Below are 25,045 nucleotides of genomic sequence, written 5' to 3'. Positions count from 1 at the left end.
GAGTAGAATAAAATATACATAAGTATATAAGCAATGAGTGCACATTATTTTAATCTCTTTAAAGATCCTCTTTCAGAGAGTTAATACCCATTGCCTTCAGTATGACTATGGATGCAAGGGAGAGATGAATGGCAGAGTTGAGGGGAGGGATGGGAGGCTAGGAGGTGCAACAGCTGGGTGGAAGGTGGAAGGGAAGGCAGGTGAGACTTCATGAGGTGAGGGGAAAGGGAGACATGCAAGTAGCAAAGGGCAGGGAGGCATGCCAAAGGTGTGAGATAAGGTAAGGGAGAGGAACTGGATGGTGCAAGATGCAAGAGACATAGGCATAAAGTGATGGAAAGGGCATGAGAGGTAAAACAGGTGTGGCTCCTCACCCCTATGTCTTAGACTGAGGGATAGTGGGTCCTTCCCATTTGTCAGATAATCTGGATTCTGTCTGGGATTACCTAACATTACTTTCCTCCACCTGATTCCCCAACTTGTGATGGTGGCTGAGGGAAATCACTAGGGGAGTGCAGACCACACTAGGTGAAACCCTAAAAGAGTGTTACACTGCTGCTCCCCAAACATCTACCTTTTTGCAAAAATGGGCTAAGGCATTCACCTGCTTAAAATGCTGGAGCTCAGCAGATGAGATGGTGTGAGTGGGGCAAGGCTCAGTGGGAGGAGAAAGGAGAGTCCCCAGGTTTTTAATATATATATATATTTAAAGTTTTTCATTTTTTAAGATCTTTTAATATTTTCTTTAAAAACTTAACATCTTACCAAATTTTCAGTTTAACCATATGAAACTACGTACATGTACATACTTTAGTCTTTAAATATTGAAATTTAAAGGAATAATTTTAATTTTGACCTTTGTTTATGACACAACTACTGTCATTACATTCAGTGATATACGGAAATTATGATTTATGAGTAACATTAGTAAAAAAAATTACTAAGGATTCTGTATGCTGTGATATGGGGAGAGGTCAATTGGGGGTGACACCATACATTACTGCACTGGGTGATGGCAATTCTAGTGTTGCCACTGAATGGTCAAACCAGATAGTCTAAGATGTTTATCACACTATGCTCTTAAAGAGGTACTATTCCAGTGTGACTCCTCTAGCTGCCTCCTGTTGCATGCTGGGATTGGCAGTTTTAAGGAGGGGTATTTAGAATTCTCAGGCAGAGAAGTTCAGCTCGTTAAAACTGCCAATCCCAGCATGCAACAGGAGGCTGCTAGAGGAGTCACACTGGAATAGTAGCTCTTTAAGAGCATAGTGTGATAAACATCTAAGTTACCATCAACACTCTACTTAAGCATTCTTAAGTAATGGAATTTCATGATATACACAAGGAAATGAGCAAGTGCTTTGCTACTATTTTTAGGCTATTTATTATATGCATCCATAGATACATAAATATAAGATAGTCCTTAGGAAGAAACCCATACATGACAATGTCTTGGTGCACAACTTCATTATATTACATTACACTGTAGTGAATATAAGACATCTTATATTTATCATATTGCATCACATGGCCATCAAGATGTTACACTTTCACCAGGTATTTCATGGTAATAGCTAACACATAAATTAGCATACTTGAGTCTTTCCATAATTTCCTTAGTGTCTGTTACAGCAGTGCAGAGACATTTCATACAGGCTTGCACATCTGGTATCGTATCCCTAACCATCTTAACAATACAACATAGACTATTATTTGTTCAGGTATACATTCTCTTCTGTTGAGGATTTCTGTATCTCTAACAGCTTCTGTAATAACACAGGCATTTAAGAGTTGATCTCCTTGTTATAATCCTCGTAACATCCATTACTATAAACATGTTAACAGACATCCATTACAAGCATAATGGGACATACATTTCTTATTTTCTATCTATTTGAGCATAACATTACTAGTATCAGTATATTAGCATAGCATTTCTGGGCAGTTATCAGACTATTAGTTTCTCAGGAGCAGTTCAGTTTCATAGAATCATAGGCGGGTTACAGACCGCCATGAAAGTACGCGCGGAGCGCGTACTAGGGTTAGGGAGGTGCGGTGCTTCCAGGCGGCCGCCATCATCAGGACGTCACGGCCGCGCCGCCTCTATATGGGGCGGCGCGGACGTGATGTCCTCGCTCTGCGCCAGGGCGCCCTTAGCACGAACCAGGAAAGAGCTCCATTTCGGAGCTCCTTCCTGGTTTGCGGCGCCGCTTTGCTTTGCTGGGTGCAGCCTTCAGACGGCTGCGCCCAGCGAAGCAAGGGAGAAAGGGGCCAAGAGGCCTCTTTCTCCCCCTCCCCGCCGCCGCGGGGTGTCCTTGGGGCTTCAAGCCCCAAGGACACCCCTTTTCAGGCTGCGGGCAAGCGGCGTTTTGCCGCTTCCCCGCAGCCTGAAAAGCGGCGGATTGGGGCCTCAGTGGCTGCCATTCTAGCCGCTGAGGCCCCGATACACCGGGGAAAGGGGCGGGTACAGCCCGCCCCAAACAGGCGGTCTGTAACCCGCCATAGAATCATAGAGTTGGAAGAGACCACAAGGGCCGTGCAGTCCAACCCTCTGCCATGCAGGTACTCTCAATCAAAGCATCCCTGACAGATGTCCATCCAGCCTCTGTTTAAAGACCTCTAAGGAAGAAGACTCCACTACACTCTAAGGAAGTGTGTTCCACTGTCGAACAGCCTTTACTGTCAGGAAGTCCCTCCTAATGTTGAGATTGAATCTCTTTTCCTTTAGCTGGCATCCATTGCTAGAAGAGATGACTACACACTCAGAAAGGAGAGATGCAGTAGTGATGGGTGACTTCAACTATCCTGATATTTGCTGGAAGTCAAATTCAGCCAAATCCTCAAGGTCTAGCAAATTCCTCATTTGCCTTGAAGACAATTTCATTTTCCAAAAGGTGGAAGAGGCAACAAGGGGGTCAACTATTTTAGATCTGATCCTAACCAACAAGGATAACTTGGTTAATGGGATGTGAGGTATAAATAAATAATTATTATTATAATAAGGTGGAAGTGAACATTTTCTCCTGGAGTTTGTTATACAGTGAAAGGAGAAGCCAGGCATAGTCAGAAATGAACTCTTACTTTAGGAGAGCTGATTTCAATAAACTTAAGAGAAATACTGGGAGTGATCCTATGGTAAGGAATACTAAAAGAGAAGGGAATTCAGGATGGATGGGAGTTTCTCAAAAGGGAGATACTGAAGGCACAATTTCAAACAGTTCCAGTGAGGAAGAAAAATGGGAGGTGTCTCAAAAAACCAGGAACTTTCAACTGAGCTAAGTTTTAAACGGAGCATGTATACGAAATGGAAAAATGGGGAAATCACCAAAGGGAAATTCCAATGAATAGCTAGCCTGTGTAGGGTTAAAGTCAGAAAAGCTAAAGCGCAGAATGAACTCAGGATTGCTAGAGAGGTTAAGAACAACAAAAAGGGCTTTTTTGGGTATGTCCGCAGCAAAAGGAAGAAGAATGAAATGGTAGGGCCACTGCGTGGAGAAGATGGCAAAATGCTAACAGAAGACAGAGAAAAAGCAGAATTACTCAACACCTCCTTTGTCTTCTCAGAAAAGGAAAAGGGTGGTCAACCTGAGGATAATGGAGCAGAGAATAGGGGAATTTCAGCACAGAATAAGTAAAGAGACAGTACAGGTTAATCTAAATGAATATAAATCTCCAAGGATCTGATGAACTACGTCCAAGAGTATTAAAAGAGCTGGCAAATATAATGTTGGAACCATTGACAATAATCTTTGAGAACTCCTGGAGAACAGGAGAAGTCTCAGAAGACTGGAGGAGGGCAAACGTCCCCATCTTCAAAAAGGGAAAAAAAGAGGATCCCAACAATTATTGTCCAGTTAGTCTGACATCAATACCAGGAAAAATTCTAGAGCAGATCATTAAACAGAGGGTCTGTGAACATTTGGAAGGCAATTCCATAATCACAAAGAGTCAACATGGGTTTCAGAGAAAAAAGTCATGCCAGACAAATCTAATCTCTTTCTTTGATAAAATTACCGGCTTGGTAGATGAAGGAAATGCTGTGGATATAGTATTTCTTGATTTCAGTAAGGCCTTTGAAAAGGTTTCCCATGACATTCTTGCAAACAAGCTGGTAAAACGTGGACTAGACAACGTAACTGTTACATGGATTTGTAATTGGTTGACCAGACGAACCCAAAGGGTGCTCAACAATAGCTTGTTTTCATCCTTGAGAGAAGTGACCAGTGGGGTCCCACTGGGGTCTGTCCTGGGCCCAGTGCTTTTCAATGTCTTTATCAATGACTTTGATGACATAATTGGGGATATACTTATCAAATTTGCAGATGATACCAAATTAGGAGGAATAGCTAATACTCCAGAGAACAGGATCAAAATTCAAAATGACCTGAATAGACTGGAAAGCTGGGCCAAAGCTAACAAAATGAAATTCAACACGGAGAAATGTAAGGTACTGCACTTAGGGCAGAAAAATGAAATGCACAGAAATAGGATGGGGGACACCTGGCTGAACGAGCTACACATGAAAGGGATCTAGGAGTCTACGTAGACCACAAGGTTAACATGAATCAACAGTGTGATTCGGCAGCCAAAAAGGCCAATGCAATTTTAGCCCTCATTCTCACTAGCCCATTTGCTCTGGATAGAACTGGGCAGATCTGGCTGTCCCCATACCGAATCTGCCCGGAAATAAGTTCGTACTACCCTTTACCTTGATCGATGCAATTTGCCCTCTGAAGTTCACATTTGCAGTACCATTTTAAAATGGAGCCTCCTTTGTTGTCAATCAAATTCACTTCCGCTTTCATCAAAGGTGACATATGCTACAACCATTGGCCAACCAAATTGGTTCTTGGCATGACTGGTTCCAAGGAGATTTGCCATTGCCTTTCCCCTGAGGTTGAGCGAGTGTGACTCCCCCAAAGTCATGGGTTTCCGCAGCCTTTCCTCTGAATGCCAGCCTCTAGCTTCCAGTACATTTCCTCGGTATGTGATGGAGTCTCCTTCCTTGGAGGTCTTTAAACAGAGGCTGGATGGCCATCTGTCACGGATGCTCTGATTGAGAGTTCCTGCATGGCAGCGGTTGGACTGGATGACCCTTGTGGTCTCTTCCAGCTCTACGATTCTATGATTCTAAGTCGAGAAATTTATGCCTCAAAATTGATCCTAAAATTTTGGGTAGACTTATATAACAATCAATATATCAGTGGTGTTTAGAAAGGTCCTAAAGCAAGCCTGATGCCCCAGTCTCCATTGAACACCAATTCCTTCCCCCTCCAGACCATTTTACAAGTCTTTGGCGCATTACAGCTGCTGCCGGTTGCTGTGTCCGGGAATCGCAGCAGCCAAACCGTGCGGTTCCCGGGTGCAGTAAGAAAGAAGTGTGCACTCGCAGCGCCACTTCCGCCACACGACGTCCGGACGCTGTGAGTCCGTGACGTCAAAATGGCGGTGCCCATCTGTATGTGGCGCCGCCATTTTGACGTACTCGTTACGTGCGAGGGGCAAGGCGTGTCAGGAAGCGCCGCCCTCGCGTGTAACAACGGCGCCCCATAGGGCCCGTACGGAACACGCCTTTGCTTCCTATCACAAAAAAAAAAAAAATCCATTCAAATCCACTTACTTTTCTTTCTGGTTTGTTTTGCAAGACCTGGATTGCTATGGGAAAAACTCTCCATTTGAATTCACTTGTTTCTCTCTCTGGTCTGTTTTGCAAGCCCTGGCTTCCTATGAAAAAAACCTCTTCATTTAAAACCACCTGTCCAGTCCATTTTACAATCCACTTGCTTCCTTTCTCGATCTGATGCTAAAACTTCTCCTCCAGCACCTGGGAATCAGTTGGGAGAGGTCCGGAGAAGGAGGGGCAGAAGTGGTATTTCTCCCTTTGCATCCTTCCTTATAGCCGCCTAAGTTTTACCCTTGACTTATCCACGGGTCATATAAAAATCCAGGATTTTGACCCTGAAACCTTCCCTCAACTTATACATGAGGTCAACTTGTATGTGAGTATAAACAGTAAGTAAAAGTACTGAAAATGAAGGGGTAAGCCACAGGTCAATGGGAAAATGAGACAGAAAGATCAGAAAGCAGGAGTGAAAATGGAAAGAATCTGAATAAAGGGGTGGCAGATGCCTGCAAAGAAAAGGAAACTGGGAGGTAGAGATCAGGGGGACAGAATTTGGAAGCTACTGTAAGTAAGAATCTCCCAGACCAAGAGAACTTGATGAAGAAAATCTAGGGAAAGCTCCCATCATATCTGTTGTCTCCAGATACAAAATCAGGCCCTGGCTGCCTTCCTGGTGTTTGAGACAGAAGATCAGAGACAATGAGGTTAAACAGATGAGCAGCTTGGAGTGGACTCTGGTTTCTTCAGCTGCAATCAGCCCCTGATCGGCTGGGGACCACAACAATTGGATCATCCGCTCTTTCAGGCCAATGCCACGGTCTCAAATGAGCCACCGACAAGCAGTGGATGTTTGCTGTTCCCAGCCGCTCTGGGGGCATGTATCATCTGCATGCCATGCCCACAAAGTGGCCGGAAGCCACTCTTTTTGACCTATGCGTTTTGGGCCAATATGTGGATGTCCCTGCTGAGAAGCAAGACCAGGAAAACTCACAGAAGACCCTGAGAGGCAAAGCAAGCCCAAGGTGGGAGAAAGGCAGGATATAAATCTTTGAAATAACAGAATACATAAATAAGGCATCTTTTCTCCCCCAAACTCTTAGGAAATAAGGCCTTGTGTAGGTATCTCCCATACTTTACCTCTGGGCTCTGGGAAATGGACGAAATCACACTGTGTTAAATGTCAATAAAATGCTGGTGACAAGTAATCTATGTAGGCTTTGTGTCTTACAGGGACCTGACTAGGATGATCTGAGGTGCTGCTACCATCTAAGCTGATAAGTGGAAGTAAATATTAGTAAATGTTATTTACTAATGGAAAGCTTTGTAACCAGCATAAGTCCTTGCTAAGGAGAGAAAGGATGTCAGAGCTTCAACAGTAGAGGGAGATGAAGGCTTTCATGGCCGGCATCCATAGTTTTTTGTGGGTTTTTCGGGCTATGTGGCCATGTTTTAGCAGAGTTTCTTCCTGACATTTCGCCAGCATCTGTGGCTGGCATCTTCAGAGAATGAAGATGCCAACCACAGATGCTGGTGAAAAGTCATAAAGAAACTCTGCTAGAACATGGCCACATAGCCTGTAAAACCCACAAAAAACTATAGTAGAGGGAGAGTTACAGGGCAGTTCCACATACCCATGCTTTCAAAATAGTAAATATCGGCCCCGTACACATTGCCAATAAGCGGAGTAACAGGGCCGATTCTAGGGTTAGGGACTGCGTGGCAACTGCACGGTCCCTAACCCTAGAACGTAATGGCGGCGTAACAATGGCGGCACCCTGTGAACACAGGCGCCACCATTCTTACATAATTGCTGCATGGCATCTGCACGTTGCTGCACAGCGCTTACGTAACGAGTGCGCCAGTGGTGCACTCGTTGCGCTGCCTCTGTGGCTTTAAAAGGACCCGCTTTTCACATGTTCTTTTTCCTCTGGAGGGAAGCCATGTGGTTTTCCAGCTGCAGCTTCCCTGTGGAGGAAAAACAGGTGCCGGCAGGCCACCGTTTTTCAGCGGTCTGTACTGTGCCATATTTATTAAAAGGTTTGTTTAGGTCATGGCTGAAATGTTGATATCACTACAATGATACCAGAAGGCAAACATACTGTTGTCCTGATGTAGCATCCCAAGAGATAAAATTGATATTTTCTACATGTACAGAAAGTTAAACTATTAGAAGACTATTTAAAAGAGAGAATTTTTTCTTGAATTTATTAAATTTCATTTATATTGCTGTGTACAGCTTTTGTAATGGCACTTAAAAACAGTCTTCTTATTTTAACTAACTTTCTCATTTCTGTAGAAAGTCTTTTATGGAAAGAAATTAATATTTTATCAACAGTAAATTACATCAATAAACCTTTCTTGCAGAGAAACAAATTGGTCTTTATTAGCATCTGGCCAGTCAAATTGCCCATAAAGAATTCTTAACCAAGAGCTCTTGAAAATTAACAAAACAAAAGCACAGAAGTAGCTGAGCTTTAAATTATACAAAGCTATGCAAGCATGTATATACTCACGGGACAGGTGGCTCTCATATAAGACAGATTATAGCACTTCCAGGGCTAATTTGCACATGGGATGGACATCACACACACAAAAAATTAATGTGGCCCCAATGTCCCTGAGTATACATAGGAGGTGCTGAAAGCCGGCTGCTCCACTTACAGTTTTTATCACTTCTGAATTGCATTTTAATAGTACATTTTTCTTTTGTTCAGACATGAAAGAAAATTGGCTATCTCCAGGGATTGGAAGATGACTGAAATGACAAGGCTAGCAGCTTAGGAATTTGCCCATGAAATAATAGAATTTAGGGTAGCCTAAATAATGCATTTTGAGAAAACAGTTTCCTATAATAAAATATATATTTTAAAATTATTGCAAAGCAAGAAAGACAATGCTCCTGTTTTATTGGATAATAATTACATATATGTGAACATAATATAATTATGAAGATTTCATGATTCAGAGGTTGAGTCTCCTTTATCTGAAATGCTTGGGATCAGCAATGTTTTGGATTTCAGATTATTTTGGATTTTGGAATATCTGAATATATATAATGAGTTATTAGGGAGATGGGACCCCAAATCTAAATCTGAATTTTATGTTTCATATCCATTTTATAAACCGAGCTTGAAGCTAATTTCATACATAATACTTTTAAATAATTGTGTGCATGAAACACAGTTTGTGTACACTGAACACTGAAGGTGTTTTTTTAAAAAAGAATAACCCAGACTGGAGTACTTTAACTGGACCCAATGCTTTTGCTACTGAAATTAGAACCTTTCCCCTCCCTGTTCAGCTCTACCCCCTGCCTATGAGATTAAGAAACTTTCTACAAAGCTTCTTCTTGCCACCACAAATGTTTGAATGTGAGAGAGGAAGAAAGCACCAGTTCCACTAGTTGAAACAAGAGATTCAGCAGAAGTACTTTGTTGGATCCTAGCCATATATAATGAAATGGCTTCCATCTGGGCGGATGGGCTAGAATTGGAATATTGGATTGTGATACCATAATAGTTCTGATTGTGTTTAAACCTCATGTTAAATCAAATGCCTGTCCTAATCTTTAGACAGTTATAATGTATTCAGATTTCTCTGTGTATGATTTGGGATTCACATTCTCAAAGGAGATCACAGTGTGCTTCAGTTACTCTAGAAATAAAACTGTTTTAATGTCCAGAGCAAAGTAACAAGTGTAAAGCATTTTTACTGGTATGCAGCATGCACTTTCCAGCCTGAGGTAGGCTACTCTAAAATAAAAGTAATGTGGGTTAACAATGTGTTTTGTAGTTATAGTAGGGGCTCTCAGAGTCAGATTACATCACCATATTTTCTGTTCCAATGGTGCTCTCTTTCCACTGTAAGCCTGGCAAAGCAAGCTTGGTGCTCTGCTAGGGATACCACTTATGATGTGGCCTGTCTCAATATCCAGTTCTTTACTTTCTAGCCGTATAAGGCTATATTACTATGGCGACTGCCTCAGATGTTTTTGTGAAGGCTGTGCATATGTGACAGCTCCATCAACTCGTTTCCTGTTTTGGATTCAAGTCCTGCATTGTCTATGTACTATTTCTGGCTCCTCTGTGAGCTTTGATTACTGGTTGAGGCCCCATGTAGTGGCTGCTCTGGTCCACATGATGGTGGACCTACTAAACTGACAGCCAGCTACTCTGCAGTTAAAGAACTCTAGTGCCTACAGCAGAGATGGGAATCATGTGTCATAAAGTGTGCATTATTTCTGACAACATATGCTGAAACAGACTAAAAGGAACAGGGGATGAAATACTGTATATTATGTATAAAGGATCTATGAGTGTGTGAATATGTCCATGTATATGAACATGCCAAGCCAAAATTTGAGAGCATTTGGATAAAATGAGAGGGAAAGTAACACCACTTCACTGCAGGAGTTTGTGATAGACTGAGCCACAAAGAATTGAATGATGCCCTCAGGTAGTAATGGGAAATTTCAGCTACCCCACTTTCTACTGGAAATCAAATTTTTCCTGAGAATGAAACTTGCATGCCCACTCATTTCATCCTTCAAAAGGCTAGCTCCACCAGGCCTGCCTGGAAGAAGAGAAGCCCTCCCTTCATCCACCATCTTGAGGGAGAGAGAGGCAGGCTAGCTCCACCAGGCCTGCCTGGAAGAAGAGAAGCCCTCCCTTCATCCACCATCTTGAGGGAGAGATAGGCAGGCTAGCTCCACCAGGCCTGCCTGGAAGAAGACAAGCCCTCCCTTCATCCACCATCTTGAGGGAGAGGGAGGCAGGCAGGCCTGCCTGCCTGGAAGAAGATTAACCATCCATTAAGAAGCCAAGTCCTCCCTCCAGTCCATCTGCCTTGGTCCAGGCCTCGGAGGTAAAGAAGACTGCTGGACCTCATCCCCTTCCCTACCACCTCTCCCTTCTCCTTTTGTGTTGTGTCTTTTTAGATTGTAAGCCTGAGGGCAGGGAACTGTCTAATTAAAAAGACTGTATGTACAGTACTGTGTAAATTTACAGCGCTTTCTAAATAAAGGTTAATAATAATAATAATAATAATAATAATAATAATAATAATAATATCCAGGAGATTAGTTATCCTAGACATTCTTCTTACCAGCTGATGAAGTGAAAAGAATGAGGCTAGTGTTGCTAGCCTGGGAGACCAGAGGAATTCAGCAAAATTGTATACAGTATTTCATTATAGCATGTGAGCTAAAGAATACTACATCTGGGCAGATTTGTAGGAGGCTGATGAACCATACCCAAATAGTGCTTGTTAACTTCTCATTGCCACTCTGAACAAAAGTGATGTGGAGTGCCATAGGGTTTGGTCTTGGGCCTGGTGTTATTTTGCACCTTAATAAATAACTGGGATGAATATAGAGGGGGATGTTCATTAAATGAGTCCATGACACCAAAGTGGGCGGGACAGCAAATAACAAAGAAGACAGAAATAGGATGTCAGGTTAGTTCCAAAGGAGAGCGACTAGAATGGTGAAGGATCTGGAAGCCATGCCCTACGAGGAATGACTTAGGGAGCTTGGGATGTTTAGCTTGGAGAAGAGAAGGTTAAGAGGTGATATGATAGCCCTGTTTAAATACTTGAAGAGATGTTATATTGAGGAGGGAGCAAGTTTGTTTTCTGCTGCTCCAGAGACTAGGACCTGGAACAATGGATGCAAGCTACAACAAAAGAGATTCCATCTCAACATTAGGAGGAACTTCCTGACAGTAAGGGCTGTTTGACAGTGGAACACACTCCCTCAGAGTGTAGTGGAATCTCCCTCCTTGGAGGTCTTTAAACAGAGGCTGGATGGCCATCTGTCAGGGATGCTTTGATTTTGACTTCCTGCATGGCAGGAGCTTGGACTGGATGGCCCTTGTGGTCTCTTCCAACTCTATTATTCTATGATAGGTTGGAGAACTAGGTCAAAATTAATGAAATGCATTTAAGCAGAGATAAAGCTAAAGTTCTGCATTAAGGCAGGTGGGATAAGTTGCATGTTAATGATACCTAGGGCTTTCAGTTGACTGCAGGCTAAATAACAGCCAGCAGTACAATGCAACAGATAAAAGGACAATGCAATTCTATAGGCTACATCAACAGGGGTATCAGATCATGAGAAGTAATAGTATTTTTATAGTTTTTTTGTGGGGTTTTCGGACTATGTGGCCATGTTCTAGAATAATTTCTTCCTGACGTTTCGCCAGCATCTGTGGCTGGCATCTTCAGAGAATGCTCGCCTGGAAAGGAGTTGGGTGTGTGTATATATATACTGTGTGACCCTGGGAAGGCAGGAGTGATTTGCATGTGTATTGTTCTGTTGCTAATGGCAGGCCTCAGGCTGGGAGGGTCTGCAAAGGAGGATTACTGCTTGATTAGTGCTCATTGTCTGCTGGGAAACATCTGACCCTGGGAGATTTCTCATTTGCATTTGTTGAGTCTTCACCTTGCTATTTTTCAGGACTGGTAGCTAAACCATGTTTACTTTAAGGGTTTCCTCTTTCCTGTTGAAATTGACCAGGTATTTGTATATTTTTTGTGGGGTTTATGGGCTATGTAGCCATGTTCTAGAAGACTTTCTTCCTGACATTTTGCCAGCATCTGTGGCTGGCATCTTCAGAGAATGTATTTTTCTTTTCTGTTTTTGTCACACTTCACCTGCAGTATTGTATCTGCTTCTGGACACGATATTTTAAGGCATACATTAGAACCATAGGACAGCCAATGTGTAGCAGTCTGTGCACTGGACTATGATTCTGGAGATCGGGGTTCAATTCCCCCCTCTGCCATGGAAACCCACTAGGTGACCTTCAGTGAGTCACACACTCTCTGCCCCTGAAAACCCCATGATAGGTTTGTTTTAGGGTTGCCCTAAGTCAGAAACAACTTGAAGACATACCACCACCACCACCAACAACAACAACAACAAGTAGACTCATAGAATCATAAAGTTGAAAGGAGCCCTATGGCCAGTCAGATCCAATCCCCTACTCAAGGTAGGAACTCCAGCTAAAGCATCCTCATCAAGTTGCTGTGCAGCCTCTTTTTGAAGGCATCCAGAGAAGAGACCCCACCACCTTTCTAGGCAATTGGTTCCAATGCTGAACTGCTCTTATAGTCAAGAAATTCCTTCTAATGTTCAGTCAAAAGCTTTTGTTGTTGTTGTTAACTGTCCTTGAGTCAATCCCAACTCAAGGTGACTCTGTGGATGAGACTTCTCCAAGACTCCTTATCTTCCACTGCTCTACTTTGGTCCTGTAAATTCATGCCAGTGAACTCCTTAATAGAATCTATCCATCTAGCATGTGTTCCTCCTGTCTTTCTACATCCCTGCACCTTTTCTAGCATTATTTTCTGCTGAGTCATTCCTTTTGATGATGTGACCAAAGTATGACAACCTTAACTTTATCATCTTGGCTTCCAGGGAGATTTCTGGCTTTATCTGCTCTAGGGCCCATTTATTTGCCTTTTTGACTGTCCATGGCATCCTCAGCACTCTTCTCCAGCACCACATCTCACATGAATTGATTTTCCTCCTATCTGCTTTCCTCACTCCCCATCTCTCACAATTATACATGGTAATAAGGAAAACAATGGCTTGTATTGATTCTAACTTTCAGGCTTAGTTGTATATTTTTACATTTTACAACTTTTCTGATTCTTTCATAGCTGCCCTCCATATTCCTAGTTTTATTTCTTGACTGCAGTCCCAGTTCTGATCAATGTTTGACCCCAGGTACAAGAACTCTTTTACTATTTCACTTTCCTCATTGTCTAGGTTCCTGTAATCTAAAACCATTAGACCTAGTCCTTCTAACTGTGGTAATAGAAAGCAAGCCTATACCTTCCTCTTTGGGGCAGCTCTTGAGGTATTTAAAGAGTGCAATTATGTCACCCCTCAGTCTTCTCTTCAGCAAGTTAAACATGACCAGCAGTTTCAACCTCTCCACAAACTGGACAAGATGAATGGTGAAGGACTTGGAGAACAATGTTTATAACAAAGGTTGAAGTGGTAAGGTATATTTAGCAAGGAGAACAGATGATTAACAAGTGACATGATAGCCATCTTAAAATATTGGAAACTTTACATATAGATAATGGAGCAAATTTATTCATTATAGCTCCAGAAGGTAAAATTAAAACCAGTGGTCCAAATTCCTATAATAATGATTTCAAATAAATGTTAGGGAGAACTTCGTGTTCATGCAATCTGTTTATCAATGGAACAGATTGCATTAAAAACTGGTGGATTCTCTATTAGATATTTTAAGCAGAGGCTAGCTAGCTGCCTGCTTGCCTATAAGGTACTAGATTACCTTTGAGGTCAATGCCAACTCTAGGATTCTCTTTCTAACTCTGTTTTCTTCATTTCAGGCCAAATCTATGGTTGTCTTAATTTAGTTTCCCCATGCAAGATATAATGTGATGCATAATGACTGCACACTAACAAAGAAAAAGAAAACACAGGCTGAAAATAGATGGCCCTAAAGGGGCAGCGTCACGCTGCCCCTTTGTGCACCGGATCGGGGCCATGTCAACTCCAACTGTGGCCTCGATCTGGCATTTTTCCAGCCCAAATCTGGCTGGGAAAAAGCCATCCTTTTCGCCATGGCAGCAGCTTTCCCCCGTTTCTGTGGCGCGTTGCATGTAAATGCTTCGCTGCAGAAATGCCATGATGCCGACTGCTGCATGGTCAGTGGGGAGGTGTCACATTGGCTTTGGGGCGGCACTGGGGCATCCAGCATGTATACACGATGCCTCCACACCACCTCGAAGCTGGCTCTTATTGCCGGTCTGTTTTGCCTGATAGTTAGGTCATAATTAATGTACTGTCTCTCAGTAAGTCACATCTTTGAATATTCTTATTTAGATGTTTTACAGCCTTATGCTTCCTGTTCCCTAGCAATCAATAGTAGTTGTTTTTTTGAAAGAAGGATTGAGCATATTATGTTTTCTGATATAAAACTAAAAACCATTTGGCTGGTTTGGTTTTAATCCTAGTTTGTAGTAGATGTAAAAGCTTCAGACAAAACACTAGCCTAGTTCTTGGAAAAAGCAAAAGTAACTGAGACCTCTTCTTTGCAGTCTAATTCTAGAACTTCTTAATTATGTACAGACTTATTATCTACATCCCCAGTGTTATAAAGTACCAGAACTTCATTAGAAAAATTAAGCTGGAAAAATGAAGGCACCACTTTGTAAATTTCCAGTGGAAATTAGCTAGAAGAGGCAGAGGAATACTGGATCAAAAGAGGGTAATCATGCTTAACTGTGCCCTAGAGCACCCGCATGTATAATACGATTTGCACAGTAACTACCTCTCCTATTACTGCTTGTTTGGAGTATTCTGTGTTAATGGGGTTAGCTAATTTAGTATTTTAACTTAAAAAGACTCTGCTGATTAATAAATGTTGCACACTGTGCTAGTAATTAAAATAAATGGAAGAGTTACAAATAGAAGTTGAATTGTTAAGAAAACATTATCTGAAAATATATGATAATCCCTGTTTATCATAATACAATAATAGTCCAGAAAATATGCAAATTGCCAAAGTTGCAAAGCATCTGAAAAATTAGACATAACTTGAAAAAAGTTTTAGATGTGTTAGATTTGCAAGACAACATTCAATGCCTGTTTTTGCAAGAACGGTCTGTTGCTCTTCAAACTTATAAAAACACAATTTAAACCTCAAACAGCCCAATCAACAGAAGTGTATATGTATGTGGAAGCATCTCCTATTAAACTGAAAAAAAATTCAGGCAAAAGGTTCTCAATAAATGTTTCCCAGGACCTGATGTAGTGAGGGCAACCTGTACAGGCTAACTGCCTGTTGGGAAGACTAGTAGATCAACTAATGGCTTTTACATGTCACCTTCCTCCCCTCTCCTATTAAGCCCCACTGATGGATTTCATATTTTTACCCCTTTAAACAGGTGATTGTGTTAGTCTTTTGAGTAGCTGGCTGGCTGGACCAGGCATTGCAGAAAGTCAAGCAGGGTTGGGGTGGGGAGTGTCATAAAAGGGCAGAAATTTCATAGTTGTTGATTATTATTGTTGTATTGTGACTGTCAAATGAAGAGAAAAGTGTTCATGGAATTTCCTACTTCATGTTTCAGAATAATATTGCTTTCTTTGGACACTACACATTTGATCTGGGAGTGGTGAAACTCTATTTGTAACCCTGCTTCAGGCAGAAAAATATTTTGGGCTGGCCCTAGCTGGTGGGCATGCTTGGATATGCACACGCAGCAGTGAGTGGGCAGACTTTCTGGCTCTGGATTTTTGTTGTCACTGCAAAACTTTACAGAGATTAGAAATGCACTTATTTCTGCACCAGATAGGCATAAAAGAAAGAAAGATCCAAAGCTAAATTTTATGTCTGTGCTACTTTGGTCAGCACAAAGAGCCAGTATACTGTAGTGCCTTGAGTATTGGATTAGGACATTGGGAAACCAGGATGCAAATCTCTGCTCAGACATGAAAACCAAAGAAAGACCTTGAGCAAGTCACAATCTCTCAGCCTTAGGGGGAAGGCATTGGAAACCACCTCTTAACAAATTCTGCCAGGAAAACCCTGTGTTGGGATCATTTTAGGGTTGCCATAAATCAGAAATGACTTGAAGGAACACAATAACAACTTGCCAGTACAGCTCCAGTTAAAATCTCCTGTGTGTGTTTATTTCACTCCAGTGAATAAACTTTGCATTTTGTAATCACACATATATGCATTCTCCTTGCTGCTATTACAAATCCTTGGCAACACTAGCTCAGGTTTGAACAATAATGGAACTTCCACAAACCAAAGTGTTATCCCATATGTGGGTTTGCTTGATCTGTCAAAAACTGTTGTCCTCTCTTAGAAAATAATCTTTCTGTTCTTAGATGAACAGTGTACAACATTTAGACTTTTTGAGTACAAATATTTACAATTCTAGGACTAAATGTGTACAAATACTCAGATTTTTTGATTCTATGGAATCATGTTAATTACTTTTCTCAGATGCAGTCACAATGAACATCAGTCCCAAGATACAATCTGTTAGTTACTAAGGCTGTGTTTGTTGGAGCCGTTGGTGGTAGCTGGTTTCTCTCCTGGGCAGTAATGCCTGATTTGCTTGACCAAGATCAGTGTTGAGCAGTGGCTACTCATCTGAAGCAGCTAACTTAACTACTTAAGCGAGATTATTACAGAATAATAAACCAATCCACAAATCAATCAAAATTAAATGGATTTAGATTTTAAACCGATTTAAACACACTGACCTCAACTGAGCTGAAAAGGTTTAAATCCAAGTATTTCAGCTTTCCTGGATGATAAACCAAGGCTTAATACATGTGATGATCTTGATCTAAGAAAGACTACTTTTAGACAAGCTTTCGCATGATGTTTGCTTTTTAATATTTCAGAATCAACAACTTCTTTATGTCCATCAGTGATGGCAAAAGAAGTTTTTTTTTTTTTTTTTTAAAGTAAAATAAAAGCAGGAAAGGAAAGCAAGGAACTTACACATCGTCATGTATGCGGTTTCTCCATTCTTCTTGTTTTACTTTCTCTCTGGCAAGCTGGAGTGATGTATCTGATGCTGCCACCCGCAAAGATGGCTCCCAAGTCTTGTAACGCTGCTGTAACACTTCAACAGGATCACGAAAAGGGCCCTGATAGGAACAAGAGAAGCTATGTGTTTTACACTGGGATTATTACTCTGGTTTGTTTTTTATTGTCTTGTTTTTGCAACTAATTTGATGTACAGAAACAATAATTCTATAAATTATTTTATTTAAAAATGTTATTCCAGGGGCTTCATAAACAAGATACAGATTACTATATTAAGAGCTGGATGCAAAATCTGCCCTCTGTGGATGGAAAGGTGTCACTCACTGAAAGGACATCCATATAGTTTTGAAGGACTCCCTCTCTCTGCACTGCACTATAGCTCACCCCATTGAGCAGGGTTTCTTGACCTTCTGAGTAGGATTTTCAGGCGGCTAGAAGGAGTGCAATGGAGAAGAGATTGTGGAGAAATTTGCCAGGCCAGAAATACCTACCTAAATATGGATCCCTAAAACTATGATTTTATCATGAGAAGACATGACTCAGTAGAAAAGACTATAATGCTTTGCAAGGTAGAAAGCAGTATGAAATGGGGAAGACCAAATTACAGGTGGACAGACTCAATCGAGGGGGCCAGACCCAGAAATGTGTAAGATCTGAGCAGGGCAGTTGAAGACAAAGTGGACTGGAGGTCTCTCATTCATAGGGTCACTATACATCAAAATCAATGTGGCAGCAATTAACAAGAAAACTATTATTAATGTTTAACTACATAATTAGAACAATTTGTTTTTATGGTAGGGTAGCACTGTTAGAGAGAGTGAGTGCTGTATTGGTTTGAGCACTGAACTATGGTTCTGGAGACCAAGGTTTGAAGCCCCGCTCAGCCATGGAAACCCACTGGGTGACCTTGAACAAATTACACTCTCTCAGCCGCTGAAGAAGGTGAAGGTGAAAGCAAACCCGCTCTAAACAAAACCCATGATAGGTTCATGTTAAGGTTGCTTTAAGTCAGAAATGATTTGAATGTACACAACAACAACAGCACTGTTAGTTTGTTGCAGAAAGAACAACTTGCAGCATCTTAAAGCTTACATTTCATTAATTTGTTAATTTCTTTAGTGCCCTAAGATTCTTTTCTGTTATTTTTTTCAAGGAGAAACTGATCATGACTTTGACAAGATCTCATAAATAGCAAAGAGAGAAAAAAGTAGACAACAAAGGATATAATATTTTAAAATGCCAGTGAGTGTTCACATGAAGAATGCTTCTCTAAACAAACAACTGGTGTCACTATCCAACATTTATTTATTTATTTATTTATTTATTTATTTATTTTACTCTTAAAGAAATGAGAGTGGCATTAAATTTCACAGTCCTGATCAGAAATCTGTACTTAGGACAAAAGGCTACTGTTAGAACAGAATATGTAAATACAGAATGGTTTCCAATGGCAAAGGGGTCAGGCAAGGCTGAATATTATCACCCTACTTGTTCAATTTGTATGCAGAAAACTGCATATGGAGAGCAGGTTTAGACTCAGAAGGAGGAGGAGTAACAATGGGAGGAAGGAACATCAACAATATAAGATACATGATTGACATCATACTACTAGTGGAAAACATCATGGACTTTAAACAATTATTAAGGAAGGTCAATGAAGTGCAAAGGCAGACTTTTTGTGATACATAAAGGAAACAAAAATAATGACCATGGAGGATCTCTTTGCCTGACCAGAGTGAGGGCAGTGTCAATGGTCAGTCTATACCATTGGAGAACATGGAGGAGGGATGGGGAGATGAAAGTACCACCTGACCTCAAGGTGAGAGTTTCTCTTTGTGTGCATGCCAGGGATGCCCTTCTTTTCTGGGGAAAGTTAGGCCTTTTTCTTTGGGTCCCCTTCTTACTCAACAGGTTAGGGACCAGAACACATAATGGTTCCACATTTTTGCTTTTTGACCGTGCTCTAGTCCCTATTGAGTAAGTAGAGGAGGTTTTGCACATTTTAAGCACCTGATGCCTGAATATTAGGGACATAAGCATGCCTTAGAAAAAGTGTCTATAGAAAAGTGACATGTCTGTGTAATAAGTTTATCATCTAGTCCTGGGCATGCAGCCCCCAACCAAAAACAAGATGATATGAAAAATAGACTAGCAGAGAAAATAATAAACATGTAACCAGAGTCTGGCAGAGAGAAGCAACTTAAAAGATGTACAGCAATGGTGAGATAGTGTTAAGCAGGTTGATAACATCGGGGACTGCCTGAAGGCGCCTGGCAGAGGTGGGAATCGGGGGCACTGCGCTCCAGTGGTTCCGGTCCTACCTCTCCGGGAGGTCCCAGATGGTGCAGCTGGGAGACGTATGCTCCGACGAGAGGGCCCTTAAAACTGGGGTCCCTCAAGGAGCTATTCTGTCTCCCATGCTATTTAACATTTACATGAAACCGCTGGGAGAGATCATCCGGAGACATGGGGTGCGGGGTTATCAGTACGCTGATGACACCCAGATAATCTTCTCTATGTCTCCGACTGATGCAGTGACTGAGGATGGCGTCTCTCCTCTCGTGGCCTGTCTGGAGTCAGTAATGGGCTGGATGAGGGAAAACCGACTCAAACTGAATCCAGAGAAAACGGAGGTACTCGTGATAGGTTCCCCTGGCCCAGGAATGGCGGTGGTTCCACCTGTCCTGAACGGGGTCACGCTCCCTGTGAAGGACTCTGTGCGCAGTCTGGGGGTGCTTCTCGACTCGTCCCTTCGCCTGACTGCTCAGGTGAATGCAACGGTCAAGAGCACCTGTCATCAGCTTCGGCTTATTCGCCAGCTGCGCCCATACCTGGCCCAGAGGGACCTTGAAACTGTGGTACATGCTCTGGTAACCTCGAGACTGGATTTCTGCAATGGACTCTACATGGGGCAACCCTTATACCAAACCCGGAAGCTACAAATGGTGCAGAACATGGCAGCCAGGCTGGTCACCGGTACGTCCAGGGCCAGCCATATAACACCGGTACTAAAAGATCTCCATTGGCTGCCCATTCGCTTCCGGGCGCAATATAAGGTGTTGGTGATGACCTATAAAGCCCTAAATGGCTTGGGCCCAGGATACCTGAAGGACCGCCTCTCCCCATACATTCCGCCCCGCACCCTCAGAACATCTGGGCAGCAACTACTTAGGGTTCCCGGGGCGAGGCTTGTCTCCACTTCTCGGAGGACTTTCTCCATCGCCGCCCTGGCCCTTTGGAATACGCTGCCCATAGAGCTCTGCTCAGCTACCTCCCTGGCCCAATTCAGGCGGGACTTGAAGACCCACCTGTTTGAGTTAGCATTCCCTGAATAAGGTCCCATAGGCCCCCCCGCCGCACTGGCAATGGGATTGGCTAACCTGGGGGGCCTTTTTGCTCTGTTTTGTTTTTATGTCTTATGTAATTTTGTATAATTTTAACTGCTTATTATTGTATTATTGTATTTTAACTGTTGTAAACCGCCCTGATCCAATGGAAGGGCGGTATATAAATAAAATTTTTATTTTTTATTTATTATTTATTAAGGAAGAGGCCCCTCCCTCCTCAACTGTCATCTTGGCCTCAGAGGGAGCGATCAGGCAGACCCAGCAACATCAGGGACTGCCTGAAGGACGAGACTTCTCCTCCTTTAACTGTCACCTTGTATTTTGTATTGTATTACAATTTTTACTGTACACCGCTATGATCATTGCGGAATAGCGGTCTATAAATAAAACATATTATTATTATTATTATTATTATTATTATTATTATTATTATATAGTTTGCCCTCCAAATCCACAGATTCTTTATCCACAGATTCAACCATCCATGGCTTGAAAATATTTCAAAAAGATATACATTCCAAAAAGCAAATTTTGATTTTGCTGTTTTATATAAGGAACACCTTTTTACCAGGCCATTGTATATAATGGGACTTGAGCATCTGTGACTTTTGGTATCCACTAAGGGCCCACAGTATAATCACGTGAATCAGTTTGATGCAATTATTTGTTAGTACATAGATAGCCAGAATAGTAATGGTCAGTGATTGATTACTTAGTTGCTTGATATAGATGGTCAGTGAAATATAATTTCTGATTAGAAGGATACATCTTTGTTGACATGAACGGGGCTTAGTTGGATTTGTCTCTGATTGGGCAGATAGATGCTGGAGAAAATATAACATTTCCCTCACAAAAAACAAAAAGTAAACTGTTCATTGTCATCCCCAACAAAGTCAGACCCAGCTGTCTACAGGTGTATACTGCTGTGATGCTATCTATTTATGGCTGATAAATAGCCTTAAAATCCTGGAAAGAGAGAGAGAAAGAGAACCTCTGCTCTAAACATAAAATCGGCTATCTTAAATAGAAACTTCTTATCTAGATAGATAAATGTCTGTGGGAGAATATTATGTGTGTTTCATCTACAGAAAATATATAAAGATTCAATTCCTTACAAATATTGGACTCTATAGCTGCCTCATGGTGATGTTTGCTAAGATGAATATGAAAGAATATGATGAGGATGAATATGATGTAAAAGGTCTGATGCCTTACTAGAAATGCAAAATCAATAAATTGTGTGTCTAGATCCTGGAAAGTCTATATTCCTCCCTCAGGGGAGTGTGTGGTATGCAATATATCTAGCTATGTTTATATTAATAAAATAGCCTAAATGATAATTATTTGCCTGCTCGTTGTTCCATATTAAAAATCCTAAAAATCCAATACTGAAGGGTGGTTAAATGGAGTGTTGATGCTTAATCTGGACTATACTGTTGATCCCATGTTCAAAACCCAAGTAACCAGAAAGTGATGAGAGGAGTCTCAATAGATATAGGCTAGCTGATGCACAGCAAAGAACCATCAGTTCCTCTGTTTAAAGAGAGATGGCTGGGGAACCACACTGGTTTCATCGTGCATAAATGATTTAATTTTATGTGTATGCATACGAGTCAGTTTGACATAGGCTTAATATGCCTTTTGTGAGATCTAGACCAAATATATTTGGCAAAAGAAAATGCTGGCTAGTATTGTTATGACGACTTATATTGTTTCCTGACTTTAGGCAGTAATCAGTACAAATTCACCAGCGGTATCATTATTGCCATAACTTGATTTAGGTTACAGAATTTTGCTGAGTCGCTTATTACAGTTTATTTTCCTTTTTACCATTATTGGTCTAGTCCTAAAGAGAGAGAGAGAGAATCCTAATCATGCCTCTTATTCTGAAGGATCTCTTTCTTTAAATAGGTTATCACTAACAAGTCACAGCTGGAGTTACTGCAAGAACTGAGTGAAGACTGCAGGGCTAATAAAAAGAAATGATTCACGCCTCATTTATGTTCACTTATGTTTTACATTAATAGAAACCAATAATAGGAACCAGTTACCATAAAAGTCATGGACCGTAAATAACACAAATGGCAAATAAGTATCATCTAGTACTTTTCACAGCTGGACAGGAGGATTGCTATATTTGAAAGTTGTTAATGGATTTTTATTGGAACTTTACTTTTTAAAGGCATACCATTTAATTTTCCAGACTCAAAAAAGAAGGATGCAAATAAGCATAGCAGTTATTCATTGTACAGTATTTCTCCCTCCCACCTTCAACTCCCTTCTAGAATGATTATGCCAAGAATAAATTTATTTTACTGGGACTACTGTGGAGCTTTTAAAGGGGTAAAAAGAAATAATAAAGTTTATTAGGTTTCACAGATATAGCGAGTGAACCAAGTAATTGCCCCAAAATAATGCACAGTATTTGCTTAAGTTATCTAGGACATTTGCAGTTATGCACATAGACTAAAACACAACAACAACAATAACAACAACCAAAACCAGCTAGCTGATTCTATCTGTCAAAAGAAAGAATGGAGATGTATGTGTTCACTGGTCAAAATAAAGCTTATATTGCTTGGTTTTTTTTAAAGGCTTTTCTTAATTCATCTCATTTTGCATATCTTATGCGATCAGTCCAACACAGAGAAGATCATGCTTTACCATAATTACCAAATTACATTTAACTGTATGCGGAACTGCACTCAGTCAGCACAATCTGAATTTCACAGGAGCTCTGATATACAGTGGTACCCCGGGTTACGAAATTAATTCGTTCCGCCGCCGCTTTCGTAACCCGGAAACTTTCGCTAGCCGAAAAGCCCATAGGCGCTAATAGCGAAAGCCGCGATTCCGTGTGAAATCGCGCCGAAAAGCACCAAATTTTTCTTCGTAACCCGAAATAACCTTCGTAACCCGGAAATGTTTTTTTCAATGGATTTTTTTCGTAACCCGGAAATTTCGTAAGGCGGCGCATTCGTATCCCGGGGTACCACTGTATTTTAAAACAATATAGATTAATTACACTACAAAAGTTAAATGAAAGTATAAAATATACAATTAAACAATCATACAATAAAACAATAAAATATTAAAATGCATTTAAAACAATTAAAATATATATAAACAAACCCTTAAAGAAACCCTTCAAAACCAGAAGAACACAGCATTAAAGCCTCAACCTCAATAGTTTATAAAGACTTGGTGGCACAAAAATGTTTTAATCTTCCACCAGAAGGAGAGAAAGGACAGAGCCAGCCTGGCCTCTCTGGGGAGGGCATTCCAAAGTCTGGGAACAGCCTCCCAGAAAACACTCTCCCTTGTCCGCACTAAATGAGCCTGAGAAGTTGTGGGCCCTCTCCAAACGATCTTAAAAGTACTTGTACAAGGTGATACAGTCTTTCAAATAGCATGGACCCAAGCTGTATAGGGTTTTTGAGGCTACCTCAAAATATTTTGACTAGCAATCATTAAGAATGTAGAACCCAGGTTGTTTGCAAGTGCTATACTATGAGATATTTCATTTGAGGTACTGATGGATTTTGCACCGTTTTTATGGCAGGTAACACAAAACCTTGGGATGAAAGATCACCATATTGTGCTGTCTTTCTTGTCCACATTGGGTGAGGCACTGTCCCTTATGTTGTGACCAGCTATTCAGGATCCAGTTCTTAGTTGCCATCTGATAGTTTATTTGAGCAAGAAATAAGAAAACATTCCTGTTCAATTACAACTTCCATCTTCCCTGATGACTGGCCAAGCTGATTGAAGTTGCTAGGTGTGGGAGCCTGTCAACATTCAGAGAGGGGCCAGGTTTTCCATCCTGGTCTAAGCATAATACGATATGATAAATATTTATTATGATCACAGACAAGTATAAGAACTCCCCAGAGAGGCCAGGCTGGCTCTGTCCTTTTTTTCCTTCTGTTGTAATCCACCTTGATTCCCCTGGGAAAAGGTGGAATATAAATAAATTATTATTATTACTATTATTATTAACAACAAAATACAGCACACTAAATATGATATACAATAACAGAATTAATAAAAGAAGTAAAATATAGATAAAAATATCTTTAAAAAAATAAATACAAATACAGATAATCATCTGCCAGAGGACAGAACCCAGCTAATCCTGCCAAAGCCCAACTAGAAGTTCAATTACTAATCTGTTGTAGAAGTCATCACCTGTCAGATTTTAATTGCTGCTGCACAAAATTTTGCTACTTTATGTGTTATAGTAAGATTAGTATCTGAAAGCAGCAAGGGAAAAAATACTGTTCTGAACAACCTGGACGTTTGCAGAGTATTGGCAAATAAGCTCAGTGCATAGATCTCTACAGTATAGACACTGAAAAAGGACATGTTCCACTGACTCAATCTGACCAGAATCACAAGGACAGTATCTTTCCAGATGTGGAATCTTCCTATAGCGTCCTTCAAGGAGAGCTGAATGAAGAACGAGACATCGAACTAAGGTGAAGGCATTATGGTGTTTGGGCATTTCTAAGTAACTTATATGTGTC

The 25,045-nt window shown here is 41.1% G+C and overlaps 1 protein-coding gene across 4 annotated transcripts in view; it reads right to left on the bottom strand.

The window, feature by feature from the left end:
• LOC149310622 (spermatogenesis-associated protein 17-like) overlaps window positions 1–25,045 on the bottom strand; it is a 230,652-nt gene that overhangs the window by 126,441 nt on the left and 79,166 nt on the right. For all 4 annotated transcript variants that reach the window (XM_089529324.1, XM_089529323.1, XM_089529326.1 and 1 more), the window contains one exon: window positions 17,125–17,273. In XM_089529324.1, the coding sequence (XP_089385450.1) occupies window positions 17,125–17,273 (149 nt within the window). The remainder of the gene's footprint in view (window positions 1–17,124; window positions 17,274–25,045) is intronic.

The sequence above is a fragment of the Sceloporus occidentalis genome, unplaced genomic scaffold (assembly GCF_023333645.1).
Source record: "Sceloporus occidentalis isolate IW3139 unplaced genomic scaffold, rSceOcc1.0.p SCAF_6, whole genome shotgun sequence".
Taxonomy (NCBI): Eukaryota; Metazoa; Chordata; class Lepidosauria; order Squamata; family Phrynosomatidae; genus Sceloporus; species Sceloporus occidentalis.
This window is presented reverse-complemented; position numbering and strand designations above follow the sequence as displayed.